We start from the raw sequence: 19,761 nt of genomic DNA on the forward strand, positions 1-19,761 counted from the left end.
TGAATTAAATTGGTAAAATTTGGGAAGAAACGACAATGCAAAAATGGACCTATTATCTTATGACTTATTGTCTCTGGAGGTAAAGGAACAGAAAATTGGACCGGCACTTGAGAGTTTGGCGCTTGTCTCTCGGTTTGGGTGTCGACCCCTGGAGAGCAGCTGCTGCCTTGGCAACTATGAATGGAGACTCAAAATGATGTTAAACAATGGAGGATAGACAACTGAAAATCTCCAATGTGTTTTGGCCTGTGCCTTGATTAAGAAACATAAAAAGACAATAAAGGCACCAAATAGGGGACGCCCTGCAGTGAGACAGTCTGTCTTGGAAGTAAACAAGATATTAATTGGAGCCCTTCAGCAGGCTTGGACCAGAGTCCAAATCCCTAAAGTCTAAATACACCACAACACTACTGCCCTGTCACAAAAAGAGAGCCGACTAGCAAACACTAACAGCTTTCTTACTTCATTACTCTTCCTCACTTTTCATATTTAACGCAATAAAACTCTTTGCTCAGATTAGGAGATTTTTTTTATTTTTATTTTGACATTAAAGAGCCTCACAACATCACCTAAAGACACAAAATAACAGGCTTAAGTCATACAATAAACAACCTTCTGTAAGTTCAAACAAATGCTAATACACCTGCAGATGTTAGAAATCAACTATTCTTTTCCCTCAGCCATGTTCGCCCTAGTTAGAAACACAACTGCTAATCACTTCATCATTCATTAAAGAGCTGTGAGAAATCATGTATGCCCATGCATGCGGCGTAGAGTTACCACGTGGTACGAAGTGTTTTGAGCATCCAGGGTTTCTGAAATCAAAGTTCTATACATTTTCTTCATAGACAATGGCGGTCATACACAATTGTTGTATTTTCTCTGTGTGACAGGATGAACTTTTGTCTGTTAGAAAATATCTGGTTTAGTGAAAACACAGCTGGTAGGTAAAAGCCGTTGCACGTAAAAAAGTAGGGAGGGAGGTTAACTACAACCCCAAACGTGCATTTGGATCAGAAACGTGGATCCTCGCAATATCACAAGACCAAATGAGAATAACGTGATCAGGTTAAAATCCTTTTTGTCAAGTAATGCATTTGCGCCAAAATAATTGCTCTAATAATTGCTTCACAAGCTACAGAATTCCATTTTAGGATCTTAAATGGTGTGTATCCATCCAGTGAATTGTTACAATAACAATTTGGTACTGATCCAACAAATGTGTATTCTGTGGTGATATTGACGCCACTGAACATTTCTTCTTCGATTAATCTGAAGCCTTTTGACTGGATCTACACGACTGGCTTAAACCCATGGATTTCTTAACTTGAAATCTTCTTGCAAAATGACATTGTTTATGGACTTATTCGGGCTAATACCAAAGAAGACTTTGTTGTTAACGACATCCTCATTCTTGGAAAATTTCATAACCACAAATGTAAGTATATGAAAATAAAACCCCTTTTAATATATTTCACCATTTGTTTCTTATACTTATTTTTTCTTGTTGTTTTTTCTTTTCTTTCGTGTTTTCTTGTATGCACCTGATCCTTTATAATCCTGTAAAAATTTCAGTCATATTGATTTGATGACAGCCGTTTACCTCCCAGGTATTTTTTTAGAAAGCGCCTGCCCTTTCCCAAACATTTTCCAATGACGGCTCCTCAGATGGTTCTGTGTTAACAAACCATCTGCCATATATATTAATAAGAAACCTGATAATACAACATGCAGCCAAACATTTTGAATAGGCCACAGCTCTGATTTGGGCCTCCGACATTCGCCATAACAGTGAGTATCATAGTAACTAGAAGGCTCCACTATACAAAAAAAACATAATTATTATTATTTATCATCATCACTAAATCATTAGTTGAAGAGTTGAGATAATTAAAGCTGACATAAATCAAGAGTATCATTCAATTATTCCAAAGATTCCTGCATTTTTATGTTGAGAGGATGTCATTCAAAGATGATTCAGAAAAGAAATTCAGAGTGGGAAGAAACTTACATTTAAAAAAGGCTGAGCGGGAAGAAGAGAAGAAACTGATCTTCTCATGCAAGCAGATCATATTATAATACGATTTCACATTGTAATTTTTTATTTTTTACATGTTTGTGTGCTGCTGCACTATGAGTGTGCCTAGGCTCGCACTGTTCACGAGTCTAGGCGCATTTTACTAATGTGCTGTAAAAATAACAGTTAAATGCTGCGTTACTGACTTTAGAGGTTTTTGTTGGTCAATGGCGCGATCACTTCTAGCTGCCTCAAGATAGCAATATGCCAAAGTTCACCTGAACACAACTCTTTGTAAGAGCAGCGCGCCCGTAGGTACAAAATGGACGCAGGTGCATTTGCTATTTAAACGGGGTAGGTGCTGAACGGTCTTAAAATAGCAAAGAGACTTGCGTTGGGTTTTGCGTTACGACTTTTGACTTCTGTGTGTATGTTGAACCTCTCTATAAAATAATATTGTGGTAACATTTGTTGCAGGCCAATGTTCCCATACTGTATTAGACGGTATAGTTCAAGTTGTAGCATGAAAAACTCTCTAGGATCTGGAGAAGCAACATTTAATACTAACGTTCAATGTCACTGAAAAGGTAGGAGCCGATGAAGGAGAAGAGGAGCACTGAGATGGGCAGGGCGCAGTCCGACAGCACCTCCCTCACTTTGGCATGCAGGAACGGGCTGAAAGAGAAGAGGATAAATAATAAAATAAAATTACTGTGGACAAGAAAAGGACAATGGCTGCAATCCTGACACTGCTTAAGTGCCTCGGTCCGCCTTTTGCTTACACAATTGAATCGGGCTTTGAGGTTGATTTGATTACTGGGGGCAATCCAAAGTAGAATATTAATGCTTATTAAATCATAGGCTGGAACAGAAGCTTCGACAGAAACGGGATTATGTAAGAGCTTGTCTGGAAAGTTCCTGCAAGCTCCGTCACTCCAGACAATCTTTAGAGTCCAGGCCCGTGTCAGCAGTATTGGTCCTAGCCAGAAGTTTACCCATTCAAACAAGATTTAAACTTTTCCAGTGATTCATCTGTGTGCGTGCTGCAATGCCGCAGTAATGCGCGTACCTCCGTTTGAACTGGTAGAGAGTATAGCCCATCCATAAGGTCCCTAGCATCAGCAGAAGGCAGAGGACGGGCCTCTCTCGAGTGCAATGGATGACAGATTCAGGGAGGGCGTTGAGCGCTAACCCAGCCGCCAACTCGCTCCGGTTTCCCCTGAGCAGGTCTGCACCCTGAGGGAAGGTCTCTATGCTTCCGTTAGCCAGCGTTGGGGCGTGGTAGTACCTGTGAAAGACTAAAGTCACATCCATAGGGTTTAGTGCAACTGAGAAACGCCACACATAACAGTTACTATAGCAACATATGCAGATATTTAAGCCAAGCTAGCGGGAAAGGGATGGGAAGATTAGCTGGTTGGCTGGTCCACAAGTGATCCAGACTGAAATATGTAAACCGTTATTGTGCAGATGTGGGTTGTACAGACATTCATGGTGCTCAGAGGATGAATCTTTCTGAGTTTGGCGATACCCTGACTTTTGCTCTAGCGCTACCTGCAGATTTGTATTATTGTGTGAAATGTGCAGACTACTCATACTTGTCTCCTTATCAGCATATATGGTTTGATACCAAGTACTACAAAACTACATCCCCTAAATCCCATAAGAAATGGTCTACGTGACTTTATATCAAGCACGAACCAAAAGCCTTAAAAGCATTTTACCTTGTTTATGCAGCAATCAGCACAGAAACACAGGGAAGATACTACATTTAAAATGTTGGAAACGTGGGTGACAATGACTCGAAATTCTGCAGGAAGAGCTGGAGGATAAGCCTGACTCTGCACTCAAATCGCATCAACTGAATCATGAAAAGTACTCACTCAAGGTACACAGCACTATCTTGCATTTAGTTTTGGACATGTGGCTCAAACACAGCACATTTCAAACATGTTGAAGCTAGAGCTGTCCAAATTAATTAGGGTTCTAAACTGTGTAGTGTTCCATTCAGGTCAATGTGCCCATCTGTTGTTGCTTGTTGGGCTTAAGTTTGCCGATTTGTGCTTTCAGCAGATTTTCTGAGCATACAGTACCATTGAGATTATTCGGTGTATTCTAGACAGTCATTGTTTTTTTTGTTTCCTTCATGCAAATCTTTATTATTACTGAAACATATCTTTCAGCTTCCATGTTAAGATCATTGAAAACCTGAACAGTATCCCTTTTAAAGTACATTTAGAACAGATACAAAGTGTGCAATTAATTTGGGATTCATTCCGAGTTAACTGTGGACAATCATAGGATTAATCACAATACTTTAATCTATTGACATCCCTCATTTAAAATCATCTTAATGAGAATGGCAGGCAGCGACTATATTAATCCATAAACACCACATACTGTATGATTGTATCTCTGGAATCGGTCCACTGAAATCAGTCCTGAACCCCCATCAGATCAACAACCCACCAGTCATAATGTGGCTCAGCCCCTTTAGGGAGCATCGTGTTGAAGGTTGGGACGTTAAACTCTGAGTGCTGTTATAACTATTTTTAATACAAGAACCTTGTCTACAGGAGCCGGTAGGAATAACTCCGCTCATCACTGCCACTGAAGTGTGTGTGCAGCGTCCTGCATGCTGCTCCCTCCGCAGCTCCACAGGCCTTTTCATCATCCAGGAAAAAAGTTATGTGACAAGAAAGTTGTACAGGAGACTGGGATACACACCCAGAATGTGTTAATTTCATGTTACTGCAAAATATTTTAGATGAAGAGTGTCAGCAAGATGGCAGAGGTTAATGTTATGGTAATGTCATATGAGCTCGGAGTGCATTTTACAAATGGTTTCTGAAAATTGAACCACTATACCAGCAACATTGCATTCAAAATAAATTACACTCTGCTATACTCACCGCATTTTTGGGAAATTAAATTGTGTAAATTATTTATGATATACTAAGATGAGGTGTATAAAGTCGGGGTTGTGTAATATGGATGGAAAATGGGTTGGAAATGTGGATTGATTAATTTAGTGCATAATATCTCTAATGTGTGAACCAATGCGTATTTTCTAATCTCCCAACACCAAACTAGCGGACAAAATTCTCACTTATTAGGGGTTTGACTGGCAATGAATTTGAATAAAAGGGACTGCTAATTAAAGTTGTTGATCATTATGTCTTGGTTGTCTGAGAATCTGTTTGTTGTGTTTCATGTAGGGCCGTCAATCAATCGATTAAAATATTCAAACACGATGAATAGCATCATAATCTATAGTTTACGTGTGAATAATCCCAAATTAACATTTTGTATCTGTTCTAGATGTACTTTAAAAGGTATATTTTTCAAGTTATTAATGCTCTCATCAACATGGGAGATTGCTTTATGCAAATGTTTGTTATTAATGCATAAATAAATCTTAAACAATGACAAATAGTTCTCCAGAATAACCTCATAGGTACTGCATGCTCAGAAAATCTAATGAAAGCATAATATGGCAAACTCAAGCCCATCAATCAACAACTGATGGGAATATTGACCTGAATGGAACACTACTTAGTAATACTAACACAATGCAGTGTCCCATTTTACACCTGGAAAGGTTAACTAAACAGCAGCTCAACTATGGGCTTGTGCATGCTTGTTATCGCTGTTGAAACTTTATTGCTCGAAGAGTTGTCCAGGTGTCTCCAGCGTGTCCTGCCTCTGGTTACTCTGCATCAGCCGTATGCTTGGCCAGCAAGCGGTATTAGAGATGCAACGTACTCCACTGGTTCGCACCGACAGCACATGCAAATAACGACAGTCTCGGGGAGAGAACCATCTGGAAGGGCTTTGAAACTGAATTTTTTATTTAAAAGAGCCTTTTCTTTATCCATTTCTGCTCCAGGTTTGTTTCTGCTAGCCACCCACAAACTTACTGCTGCAGCGCTCCCTGATTTCCCCAAACTACTGATCAGACCAAGGCCCATATCAAAAAACAGTTTAAAGGCATTTGCAATATTTGCATTATTTTTGCGTTAATTTGGACAGCCCTAATACCATGGTCTATTTTCAGGGAATTAACTCTCAGGTATCACAATACTATTAAAAAACATGTCTTGTTCTTCAATAAGCACTACATTTGAAGAGATTTTCCTGAATGACAATTTATTTCCAGGATGACAATGACACAAATTACTTAATTAATTAATTAGGTTTTACTTAAATGGACTAAATGATCAGTTGAAGAGATCTTTTGACGATCATTTAACAAATAATACTTCGGCTGAGGACAGCCATATTAATTAGTGAGCTGCACACTTCAAGTTCTAATGTAAAAAAGTATACGTGTTGATTATTTTGGGGGATTAGAAGTTTTCCTTTCTTGCGGTTATTGGCTTTAAAAAAAAAAAAAATCAGACATGAGTTTGAGGCTGACACGCTGCAACGACAGTTCTGGTGGTGGCTCTGACAGCAGGTATGATGCTAGCAATAGCATTGGTTCCAAGTGTTTGATTTGCACAGAGAAAATGTCAGTAATGTGGCAGGAAAACAGCAATGTGAGACTGTGAAATCAGTGAAGTAGGAACAAAGGATGAGAGATATCTGCAATGCGTTTGGGAACTTACTTTTGACTGTGCCTTTCACTGCATCCACAACAAATGCGATGGAAATAAACAGTGCAATGACCTCCTCTGTGGACCTGGAGAAACAGAAAACATTACAGACGTGACATTCGGGGTTGTTGTAGTAAAGTGCAATTATATAAAAAATGATGAGTTACAAAAATGTTGAACTGTGTTCATGCTGCCAATTGTATGTTGTCAAAACAAAATGTTAATAACAAGAAAACTCAAATTGATGTTAAAACAGTAGTTTGTCAAATTCTACTTTGCATGCATGTGTTTTTATGATTTTTTTTTGATTTTTTTAACAAAGATGATTCTCCAGCACCACTCAAGGTGAACAGAAGTGAATTAAACGAAATAAAATCAATCATATTCATTGTTACAAAATTGAATGGCAGCAGGTAAACAAAAACACATCAAATGAATATCAAGTAATGCAAATTAAGAATTTGTATATATGGTTAAACAAACACAAAGTCAAATTAGAAGTAAAAACAAATTTATTAAAGACAATAAAATAGTATTTAGAACCTGACAGCGTATATGTTCATCCTCTTAGAGTTTAGTTGAGCGAGGGCAGAGTATAACAGAGATTTGGCTAAAGTGACTCTGAAAAGGGAAGCGGAAGGAAAGATCTAAAACGGTGGATGTGTGGGAGCTGGGAGGGGAGCTGTCACACAGGATGCGCGCTTTGAAAACTGTTTGTTGCACAAAACAGACTTTTCTGTTGAATGCCAGTAATTCTGCTGCAGACACTGACAAGACCACCCGTCTCGGTTCGACAGAGAGGAAAGCCCACCGACACATACAAAAAAGGAAAATTGACTTCTTTACATATGATTTTACTGAAAACAAAAACAATTGAAAGAGGGTAGAATTTAAACAAAGGGTATGAGAAATACCTTTTGAAGAGCTTCATGAGCAGGCTGACATTGAAGATCCCTCCCAGGATGAGGAAGAGGCAGTTCCACAGACCAATGCAGGCATAGAAAGCTGGGAAGTCCAGGTTGTAGTCGTCACAGATTCCTCGGATCACTGCGCGCGTACAAAAACACACATACATGGATAGGAAAATGAACACGGATCGAAAAACACCAATAGTCCTTATTAGCAATTAGGGCTGGCTCCAAATATCTAAATATTCGTTCGATGGATAGGTATTTGATTTTCAACTTTGGGATCCTATTTTAATATTATATATAATTAGAGCAGTGCTATGTCGGCCGGAGACGGGTAAAAACGCAGGTCTTTCCATTTGTTTTGAATGTCTGTGGCAAAAAAATACGTCTGTATCAATTTTTTGGAGAAAAGCAACCCGATGTCACCTTGCTGTGGACAATCACGTGACGTTAACTGGCCATCAGACTCGTCAGTCGCGGCATGCAAGTCCCTTAACCTTTAGCAACGTGCTCCTATGACCTCACAATTGTTTGCGTTTAACTCTCGATCGACGGATTGATTGCTTCTTTTGCTTATGCTGATTTGTCAGCAGTGAACAGGTCGCCCCTTCACGTCGAACATTACCTGGTGTGTTATCTTGGTTGTGATGTGCACAGAGCACAGTTGCTGGTCTAATCTGTGTCATTTTAGAGAAAGAAGAAATGCCTTATTTTTATTCTTCAAACTTCTTAAGAATTCAATCTGTGCCTGAAAAAGTGTATGTGGCGGACAAACAAACAATGAGTCAACAGAAGGAGCCTGATCAATGTACATGTAATCAATATAATAAAAAAAAACATACTAGGTTAATATGGAGTGGCACTGTATTGATCATCTTTTTGTAATATATTTGCTACTAATATTAGTGAAAACCTGAGGAAGAACGTAATTACAGATTTTTAGAAATTTCAGAGCACACGCACGCACGCACACACACACCCACACACACACACACACACACACACACACACACACACACACACACACACACACACACACACACACACACACACACACACACACACACACACACACACACACACACACACACACACACACACACACACACACACACAGATAATTGAGCGCATTTTATTTAAACATGAAAAGGATAAAGGATAAAGGGTAAGGGCTTTTATAAAACCATAACAATTTAGTTGTAATCTCGAGCAGATTTGTGCACAGATGAGTTACAACTTTACAAACAAGCCATTGTTCTGCTCAGACATGCTGCTGGAAATGTACTATAATTACCTCCATGAGAATGTGCTTAGCACAATTCTAACCAATTTACTTCAAAGATCATCACACCACAAACCTAGCAAACAGCTTTGGTATTAAAACTACGTCTTGGTGTTGTTGCTGCTTTTCCTCATCAGTGCCCCATTCCGCAGCTTCCAGCCGTCAACATCGTTTAAAATCCAACCAACAAAACACTGCTGTTGGGTACAAACCATAACGGATCTCACATCTGAATATAAAGTTTACATATTTGTGTGTGTGTATTGCCTGACCCATAGGCCCCTGAAACCAACCATTACATAACATCAGTGAATGGGAAATAAATTCCTGAAGTTTTTGGAGATATGTTCTTTTTGCTCGACTGCACCGGGAACACTTATTAGGGGCATATGTGTGAACAAACAGCTAAAATAACTCCAACGGTGGTGTTCTCTGGTAAAAGAGCGAGGCTGGGGGGACTTAAGAGGTTCTAGCTGCTGTGTCACACGGTTAGATGCCTCTTACTCTTGATTTTTGATGCAATCTTCTTAGCACGCCACCCAGCCTCCGTTTCGGCCGTCGTCAGAAACTGCAAAAAAGATAAGTGCATTTTGGCTGAGCTGAAGGAAAGAGGAAGCCTACCGCTGATGAAGATGGCGAGGGGAGCTGTGGTTAGGGGGATGACCAGAGGAGAGCCGGCGAACAGCGAGTAGATGACCCCGCCAATGCTTTGGCCGATGATGGTCTTCCGAACATCTGGACGGAGAGGACGCACACAGAGAAGACTCAGGAGCAAGTACTGACGTGTGCTAATTAATGTGCATGCATGCCTGTAGGGCTGCAATTGACATTTTATTTTCAAAGTTGATTAATCTGTTGATTATGTTCTTGATTAATCTATTAGTTCTTTGGTCTATAAAATGTCAGAAAATGGTGATAAATGTCGATCAGGGGTTCCCAAACGCCCAAGATGATATCCTCAAATGTCTTGTTTTGTCCACAACTCAAAGATGTTCAGTGTACTGTCACAGAGGAGAGAAGAAACTAGAAGACAGTCACATTTAACACGCTGGAATCAGAGAACTTTTACTTTAAAAAAAATGAATTACTCAAACCGACAAGTTATCAAAATAGTTGGCGATTAATTTAAAAGTTGACAACTAATCGATTAATTGTTGCAGCTCTACATGTCTGCAATGATTTTCTACGGAGCTGAACACAAGGTGAAAAAAATTAAATTTTTTAAACAGGGACTCTTAATATGATGCAAAGCCTCTGTTATGCTTTTTTGGTGTCAAGCTCTGGTTTATTGGAATTTCTTTAAACCAATCTTAATCATGATGAGCGGTGCTAAGCGCCGTACGGAGCAATGGTGCCTCTGCAAAATAGTCTTGGGAAGGAACTTGTTTTGGTGGAACACGTGTACGTTCAAAGGTTGTTTTAGTCGTGCAAAAGAAAACTCAGATTGGACATATAGTCTAGCTAGCTGTCTAGATTTACACTGCAGAGATCTGAGGACCAGTTAACCATAGTCCTCTGAAATCTACCGGAGGCTAGAACGCCAACACAAAGAAAGTGGAAGGTGGCGGATGTCCGGCCGAAATGAGGGACATCTGGAGGAATTTCCGCCGCACCTGATTAATATCGGAAGTAGAACGTTGTCAATGTTGACTGGAATTTGGTTGACCATCACAACAGAGTGGGATAGCTGACCAATCCCAACAGAGTGGGCTAGCTGACCAATCAGCAGACTGGGCTTTTCAGGAAGGTGGGCCAAGAACTGGTACTGACAGGTGGAGACACTGCAGCAATGGACCGTATGAGATACATGTTTTTTTTAACATCATGTACGGCATGTAACCCTATTCTAGTAGACCCCAAGGGTACAAATACGACCTTGGAAAGGAGTGTAATAGGGGCTATTTAATCTATGTTAAAGCTACACTAATTAATATTTCTATACAATGCTAAATGACATGACTAATTGTACTGTGAAAAATACAGATATACAAAGAATGTATTTCCCAACTCTGTGGAGAAAACAAAGAGGAGAGAAAAGTGTGCACGTTCTCATACCTATCTCACCACGTGTGCTCTCGTCATTGAGGGAGCCGAAAGCGATGGCGGGGAGGAGGATGGCGATGTAGAGGAAGATGGCTGTGGTCATGTACTTCAGCAGGGTTTTATTACTGCCAACTATACCTGAGGGGAGACAAACACAAACACATGAGTCACATTCAGCTCATAATGGAGCGGAGGAGGCTCAGCACTTTAATTTCAAAGCAACACACACATTAACAGAGTTCATCGTTCAGTTGCTCTGCAATATAGAACGAAAAGTATCAGTGTGTACAGAAAAACTATACTACACAGGCTTGCACTACATACTGCCATGTTTTGGTTTTGATCTATCCATTGGTATGTAAGAACAGTTATGGCATTCATCCAAATGATAGATAACTAATGTTGGAATAAAGCACTTTAATTGGGCTCTAATGTGATCACAGGGATTTTGGTCCTGTGACCTTCATCAGATGATCATTATCTGATGACACTCACAAGACTGTGGTATCTTGATTTTGTTACAGCCCGATGAATGCGTTTGGATATTATGACGAAGGACTGAAATAGAGCAGCTGAGAAGCTAGAAAACTCTGCTCTGCTAAAATGCACTTTACGCAGTCAGTTTTTAATACAATCGTGGTCAATTTATCTGGTTTAATTAGGCCCTTTAAAGCAAAAACTAATTTTTCCCGAAATTCACAAGCATCTCTAACAGTAACGACGAGAAAAAAAAACAAAATACTGATTTGTTTTCTCTTTTGAGAAAAACAAATGCTAAAGGTCAAGCAGCATGTGTACATTTGTTTGACTGACGCCAGAAACCTTTTCACACAATTGCCGATAGAGAGAATGATTTGATGACTCAATAAAACCAACAGTCGGCTGAGATTGCAAAGGGAATGTGTAGGGTAATGTCCTTGTCTGATAGCTTGGGAAATTATAATATTATTGGATGCTAACGGGAACATATGGGAGCAAGAAGACATTTGAGTCATTTTAGTTGGAGACAACCCTAGATGTGACCCAGATGGAGCACAGATGTATCCGAGGCAAAGGGTGACAGACAAATGAGGAGCTGCCAGAGGCGCCCCGGTGTGCGATAATAAGGAAGATGATTCACTCTCACTACAAGTCCAGGTCCAGCTTACCATCTGTGAAGTCAGAGGGGTAGAAAGGCAGTCGGCGACAGAAGTCTTCATAAATCCCCCGGCCGGCTTTGAAGAAATCTTGACACTGTGGACGAAAGGCAAAAGGTTAGACACACAACCTGGCATCAGTATCGGCAGCAGCGGTTTGCACGTATGCCAGGGTGCACCATCTACAGGCAAGGAATGTAAACATGGTTGCAAATTTGACAATTGTGTTAAAGCCTTTGAGTGCTACAACTGAAGTGTTTTTCTTTTTATAGATGCTGTTTGTGTTTGACGTGAGAACGTGTTTGCTTAATAGAAAAGGGCATGGGTTGCAGAGGCCAAAAAAGAAGAGGAAAAGAAATCAGGACCAGAGTCTGGTAGGACCAGGCTAATGTTTTATCGTACAAAGTACAAAGTACGGCGATACACTGGAAACTTATGTTTAACTATGTGTCCAGCTAATTAAAATGGTGTTTGGTGTTTTAAGCCCCCAACATCGCCTTCTAGGCAGTGCTGCTTGGAAGGCAATACGATTTGGCAATGGTTAGTGTCACTGCCCGATGTGAGTCAAGTGCAGATGTGAGTTGCGCATGCTCAGATTTAAACAGTTTACGCCATAACGAATCCGACTGAAATTGGTGAAATCCATAAAATAAACTTCTCATTACAAACAATAACAGATGTTGGAAATCATTACAAAAAACGTTTTAGCTATCTGTGATTGTTTGGTTGCTAACTTTAGCTCAAAACGCCATTCAACTGACAGCCTTTGTTGTGTTTGATGCTAACTTGTAGCCAGTAGTGGACCAACTTTATTGAGTAGGTCCATTTTTACTGTATTGACATTACAGAAGTCGCACGTCAGCGTTCTGTATGCTACTTGTTGCAATTTGTACGCATGCGCGACTCAAATCTGCACTTGATCAAATAGGATAGTGACAGTTAGGGTTGAGTGCCTAAAAGTCAACGGTTGCAGCGCTGCCTGGAAATTGAAGTTGGGGGCTTAAAACCCCATCGAGCAATTTACAGTGAATAGCTCACGTTACTGTATTGTGCGAACAAGTAACTTAATTTAAGGTTTTTTGTGGCGTTTTCTTGTGCTTGGTGCAAATGTTCCACCAAAACAAGTTCCTTCCTGAGACTGTTTTGCAGAGCCCCCGTCGATGCGTCCTGGGCTTAGCGCCGCCCAAGACAACTGTGATTGGTTTGAAGAACTGCAAACAACCTGGAGCGTTTTGTTCTACTATCCAAGAATGTATGTGTGGTGTAGCCAGACCTTACTGCTCAGGGCTGTGGAGATAGAGACGGCAATGCCAGACTGCACAACTCGCTCATGTGGAGAAACTGCAACCAGCTAAACATGAAGGAGTTTGTGAGTGAATTACAAAGTTCCATTTTCTTTGTTGATGTAAAATATTTTCTTGTTCACATTTTTGCTCTGAGGCATTTTGCCAATTTATTATGATAGCCTCCAAAAACTGCAACAGCAGAAAAAGCCTGATACCACGTCCAACTGAACTTTCATGCTGCCCTCTGCTGTGGACAATGGCACAATTGGATTAAAAACGACCCATTTGATGATTCAGCTAAGAAACTGGTGGTTCCAAAGGCAGTGATTTGAATCACCAAATTTAATAAGATAGTCCTGGAAAAGCTTCAACTGTGTAATGCAAAACAAAGTAAGCAGACCACATTTACATGTGCATTTCTTAAAGATCCCCGCATTCCCAGAATGATAGCAACAGCGAGGGATGTAAGATTGAGAGTATTTTTAAAGACGTCAATGACAGGATGAAAGAGCCACGTGATTCACAAGGAGACACGCTTCTCAAAAAGATGAGCTTTCAGGTTAGAGAATATAGAGTCAATGTGCAGTCCTGGCTGAGCTTATTAAGCAAATTATCCAATTACCCAATGTTTCATTTTCTTGTTGAACATAGCATTACGCAATAAAAATGAAACGAGGTGATGAGGGTGAGGGTGTGTGTGTGTGTGTGTGTGTGAGTAAGAAAAGCCCTTAGGAAAATAATTCCTGCCTCATTTGTCATCTAAAAAACTTTTGACGGTTTTTGGCAGAACAAAGCAATTTACCTCAACGTAAACAACCCGAAAACAAACAACAGCATCAACATCTCTTCCCATCTCCCAGAGTGGGCCGGCTAGTTTTATGAAGCCACACACACTTGTTCAACAGGAACGGTTCGTCCATTAAATCCCTATACATCATGGAATCATTTATTATTACAAGTGTGTATATTCTATGTGTGTGTGTGTGTGTGTGTGTGTGTGTGCAGCCTGATCCGCTTTTGGCACAGGTTTGATAAACAAAAGTCTCAGAGAGGAATTACTGTCCACCTGTTTGCCATTCGTTGTGAATGGTTGATAGAGAGAGGCAACGGGGAGGAAAAACATAAAAACACAACAACGATTTGGCCTTGTTTTCCAAAGTGTACCAAAGTGGTGTGTTCTTGTGGGTGGTCCGATTTTCAATTGCGGATGTGGAGATGGTGGTCTCACATTTTCTCCATCATTTTATTTTTTTCTGTTTCCTCTTGGTTTCACTTGCTCTCTCTCTTTCCCCCCCCATCTACCATCCCTTCTTTCCCCCTTTCTGTCCATCTGTCTCTCTCCATATATATCGCTTGTTCACTGAGTGGCACTGAGCCTTTCAAGCCCGGGGATAAACACCTAACAAAATCCTACGCTATAAAAAAAAAATACACAAGGGAAAATGTCTGGGAGCCCTAGCTTGTCAACGGCAACATTAGCAGGAGATGTTGGTCTGTGGCATTGAGCAGAGCCCCTCTGGAGGTGTGTGTGTGTGTGTGTGTGTGTGTGTGTGTGTGTGTGCACATGCACGTGTAGCTAAGGGGTGGGGAGTTCTGACAGGACTGTGAGAGATGTAAGGTCATTTGCCCACTGAAGAGGCCTGGCAGGAGTTGATGCTGATTGATTAGGGGGAGAGAAAAGATGGAGGAGTCAAGCCAGCCGAGCGAGGAGGAGAGGCGGAGGAAGAGGTTGGGGGCTCAAAATGGAGAAGGATATGGAAGGCGGATTTTTAAAAGGAAAAAGAACAGAAAAAAGAACAAGAATAAAAGTTGAAATGTGTAAATGGTTGTGCATAGTTTAACTTCTCTACAGAGCTCTGTCAAGAAATGAGATGACGAAAAATGAGTAAAAGGTGAGGGAAGAAGATAAGATGAAAAGCATTTGGGGAAAACACCTCGTCGAGGCGGACATGGAGATTAGCGAGTGCTGACCAATCACAAGCCTCATCTCACACTCTGGGAATGACTCACAATGCCATCACATGAATACATGCTGCTTCACAATGTGTGGAAATGTGTATCGCCTAAAAGGTTGTACACACTAAATTTGCTTCACACTCTCTCACACACACACACACACACACAAATCCTGCTGTCCACCTTGAGGGGCTTGTGACTGCGGGGGTCGGTCTCCTCCTTCCCCAAAGCGGTGGGCAGCTGGTTGGTTGCCGTCAGCTGGTGCCTCTGTAACACCAAAGCCTCCTTAAACTCCTCCTGCGTCTTGGTCTCCAGCAGCTTCTGCCTGAAGGAGATGTCAGAGAAGAGGGTGGCAAACGTCCTGCCCAGCTCCATCGCTGTCTTGGTGCTTTTCTGTTGGAGAGCATATGGTAAAGTGGTGGTGCATTAAAAGAAAGCAAGAATCAACCTATCTATGCGCATGTGGACTTTTTCCTATTTGGATGTGGTATATATAGAGCTCTCCACGGCGTGCATTCATGGAGCACAGGGAAAGAGTCCGGACACTTGGCTGGACATCGATGACTCTGTGAGGTCTGGGCTGTAGCCATGTGCTATAGGCCCGACTTCTAACTTGCGCAGGTGCTTAGCCCTTGTCTCGTGTCTGTCTCTGCGTGTGTTGTTTTGTCCCCCCTCCCCCCCCTCCCGTCTTTTATTATTTAATTATTTATTTATTTTTGGCCCTGGGACGCATTCTCCGTCTCAGTGTATTTTTTTGTAACTGTTTCCACTGTTTGTGTTTCTTAAATATGTAGAAATAATTTATAAAAAAAATTGTTTTGTTTTTGTTAAACCTGTGTTAAACCAGTGGCAACAGGCTGTCATAACAAGACTGACATATTATCACACATTATATTTCTTCTCTGGTTACAAGTCGCAATTAAAATGAAGGAGAAGAAGAACTGCAATGTGTCGGACCCATAGACAGTAAAATTAACGGGTACAGCGTAGACTTCGACGGAGACCAGTGACTATGAGACGCTAGAATGGACGTGAATAGGCTGTTATTCCTCAAAAATGTCAGCTTATGGGAAAGAAAGAGGTCGATACTGAGTGCCAAGTTCTTTAACAAACCTGGAATTCTAAGTATTTATTTACTGAAGTCCAAAGTAATGCTGTGTGCTGAGTTTGCAGAGAACAGATCGCTGTGTTGAAGGATTAGAATTTGAATTGCCACTACTATACTAAACACACAGAGAAATACAACTTGGCTGAAGTTGAGCGAGAGCTTTGCTAGTTAAACTGCAAACGCAACAAGTCATCCAGGGATGCAGCAGTCAAGACCAGCTCTGGGATCTCCCAGATAGCCAAAACAGTAAGCAACTTTTCTGAAGGGGAGTCTAGTTATGTGTATACATTTGTTTAAATCTTTATACATTTGAATAGATTTTTCTTTAATAAAAAAAAAGTTGTTTTGGATTTATGTAACTGAGTAACTTTTACTTGAAGTACATTTTAAATGAACTACTTATTTTTAAGTAATTTCACTTGTACTTGAGTAATATTTCCTCAAAGTATTGGTACGTTTACTTGAGTACAATATTTTAGTACTTTTTCCACCTCTGTCCGGCGGACACCATGCAACATTAGCATTCATTTGGAGTTGTGTTTGTGTCACGGTAATAATGTCCTGCGAGGCTCTGGGATAGTGTGCCAGCAAAGCCTTGTAAGCCAGGTGGTGATGGTACAAACATAGCCGGGCTCAGTGCGTACAGCAGCAGATGCGGCAAACAGAGTAACTAAAGCCTTTAAGCTTTCTCACAGTGGCAAATAAATGTTAACCAGAGCTGAGAGATTCTTGGATTTTCATATATCTGAAGGCTCTCTGCCTGCGTAAAAGTACCTCCAGTCAGACCACAGGTATGAGAGGCAGCTTATTAAGATTGTGTGCATTGACAATTTGACATAAATGCAAACTTCTGCATGTGGACAAATTAAGGCTGTCTATCAATTAAAATAATTAATTGTGCATGATGGTCTATAGTTAACTCACAATTACGCCCACATTTTATTTGTGTTTAAAATTAACTTTAAAAGGGATTTCTTTTTCTTTTTTTTTTTTACATGACTTAATGCTCTCAACATGGTAGTGGACAAAACTGCTTGCTTTATGCAAATGTTAAGTATTATTGCAACAATCCAAAACAATGACGAATGCTGTCTAGAATATTCTTAAGGATAACCCTGAAAAAGTACTGTTTGCTCAGAAAATCTGCTGAAAGCATAACTCAAGCCCATCAAGCAACAACAGATGGGCAAATTGACATATTTTCCAGCGTTGCGGGCCTTTGGGTTCTCAGCAAGTGGTGTTTGACTCAACGTACTCTGGCGGTAACTCAGTCACATTGACAGTAAGGTTACAGGCAAAATACTTAAGTCTTGTGGAGAGAACCATCTTGAAGGGCTTTGAAACTCAACCGACCATTCAAAAGACCCGTTTCTTTACCCATTTCAGCTTAAGGAGCTTTGTTTCTGCTAACTTTAGCCAATTAACACCGTCACTGCTGCACCACTTTCTAATTTTCTACGAAGTGGTCACTGAATCACTACACGCACGAGTGTTAATCGCGAGTCAAAAAATAGAGGCATTAAAAGAAATCAGCAATTTGACCTGATGATGGTTCTAGATGAAAAGTCAGGAGATGATAAGAGTGAACAGAATTCATCCCGATGGAAAAAGAAACATCTGAACTAAATTCCATGACAATTCATCACATAGCTGTCGAGACATTTCATTCAAAACTGAAAACGTCAACCCCATGGTGGCACTAGAGGATCGCCAAAGTCATTGGCAACTACTGGGAACCATACCATTTTTTGTCTATTCACTGTTTAGTTGTGAGAATTTTGACCTGCCGGTGGCCCAGAGGGTAGGTAGCATCAGGGGAACAATATATTCAGTAGAATTCATCCTTTTGGTTTGAAGGCCACTACACTTCTACCCAAATTACCCAGACCGAGTGGAATAATGACTGTGTAAAAATAGAGGACACAGTGAGTAACTCTGTGCGGTCAAAATCAAAGACTGAGGGCAGCTTGTCTAACTAGCAAAAGAGCTTGAGGAATATCTTTCAGGGCAGCAGCACATGAATGTGTGGCTTGGCACATTCAGGTATGCGTTTTACTGAGTACAAGAGAAACAGAGCATTTCTGAAGAAAGGTCATGTCTGTTTACACCATTCACCCTGTGGAAAAGAAAAAGGAGAAAAAAGCAAAAAATAATGTGAAGCTCTTTAAATGGAGGGTGATGGAAGTGGTCCACCCATCCAGACAATAGATTACATACATTTGTCACACACACTAAAGGAATTTCTATTACCATTATCATCATGCCCCTACAACAATTTTTCTCACAGAACCCGTCGCCATCAGGGATAATTGAGACATAACAGTGCTTGATGTTTACTAGGGACTTAGATTAATGTCTCTAAGAATGCCATTAGTGGTTGTGATTGGTGCCTGCAGGACTGGCAAGGAGGGCGCTTGAAGCATCGGGGAAAGACGCACAAACACAAAGGGGGGCTCGTGGGGAAAAGAGATTTAGAAAGCAAACAAAACAAACAGAAAACATAATGCAGTTAGCTGAAGAACTGCTGATTGCCAGGGTCACGCCAACGCCCTGGTATGAAGAAATCCCTTTTTTTCAGCAGAGAGAGGGTTAAGGATACGAGGCAACAACCAGTGCCATCTGAGACGGGAGAGTGAAGTTTGTCGGTGCATGTATGTGTGTGTGTTGAAAGCTCAGGACCAAGCATTGGAGGACAGGAGGGTTGAGTGGTTTGATGGGAAGTAGAAAGAGTTCATGTTTTGATGGGAGAGAAGGGTATTACAGGATATGTGGCACACTCCATCGGATACAGAAAGCTCTTCAGAGCTGAAGAAAACAGTCATGCTGCACACAACAGTGACCCGAAAGGTTCAGCCAACAGGACACTGGTACCCACACAAAACACTGTGAGGGCTTTGGATTAAACTCAGGTCAACAGCAGTTGGCAGCTTAACAGCTATAGCGGTAGAGCTTGCTGTATTGTAATGAATTAAAATAAAAAAAAGCAAGTCAAATTGATTGTAAATGACATTAAAGAGACAGATAGATTCAGGTCTTTTGAAGTGGGGTTCTACATGGTACTTATCCAGAGTTATTGTATTGACTATAGATTGGATGGCAGCCGGAACCAGTCGACAGTTTGGATAAGCAGGCAGAATACTTAAACATAAGTTGGGCAATGTACTGCTGTGGACGGGGCAAAATGTACTTTACCCACCTAAAAAGGCCCAAGTGTCTGCTGTATTTGGAATAGTTTCACCGCTTGACCTTACTATTAGACAGGCCTCTCCGAGAGGGAACTATAGCTGTTCAAAGCCACCAGACTCGGTTGATCAAAACGGGTAAATTGAACTTGCACAACACTGGAGTTACAGGTGTACCACTGACTCAATAGGTTGGTTTGTTATTGTTTGACTTTATTGAATCCAAACTTACCCTTCAAAAA

At 40.8% G+C, this 19,761-nt stretch overlaps 1 protein-coding gene across 5 annotated transcripts in view; it reads right to left on the bottom strand.

Moving 5' to 3' along the window:
* The window catches only part of slc4a11 (solute carrier family 4 member 11), a 113,629-nt gene that overhangs the window by 12,412 nt on the left and 81,456 nt on the right, over positions 1 to 19,761 (bottom strand). For all 5 annotated transcript variants that reach the window (XM_034859295.1, XM_034859299.1, XM_034859297.1 and 2 more), the window contains 8 exons: positions 15,413 to 15,622; positions 12,000 to 12,084; positions 10,864 to 10,989; positions 9,430 to 9,543; positions 7,530 to 7,662; positions 6,628 to 6,701; positions 3,087 to 3,315; positions 2,586 to 2,692 (listed from right to left, as the gene is read on the bottom strand). In XM_034859295.1, the coding sequence (XP_034715186.1) occupies positions 2,586 to 2,692; positions 3,087 to 3,315; positions 6,628 to 6,701; positions 7,530 to 7,662; positions 9,430 to 9,543; positions 10,864 to 10,989; positions 12,000 to 12,084; positions 15,413 to 15,622 (1,078 nt within the window). The remainder of the gene's footprint in view (positions 1 to 2,585; positions 2,693 to 3,086; positions 3,316 to 6,627; positions 6,702 to 7,529; positions 7,663 to 9,429; positions 9,544 to 10,863; positions 10,990 to 11,999; positions 12,085 to 15,412; positions 15,623 to 19,761) is intronic.

The sequence above is a fragment of the Etheostoma cragini genome, chromosome 20, assembly GCF_013103735.1.
Source record: "Etheostoma cragini isolate CJK2018 chromosome 20, CSU_Ecrag_1.0, whole genome shotgun sequence".
In the NCBI taxonomy this organism is placed as follows: domain Eukaryota; kingdom Metazoa; phylum Chordata; class Actinopteri; order Perciformes; family Percidae; genus Etheostoma; species Etheostoma cragini.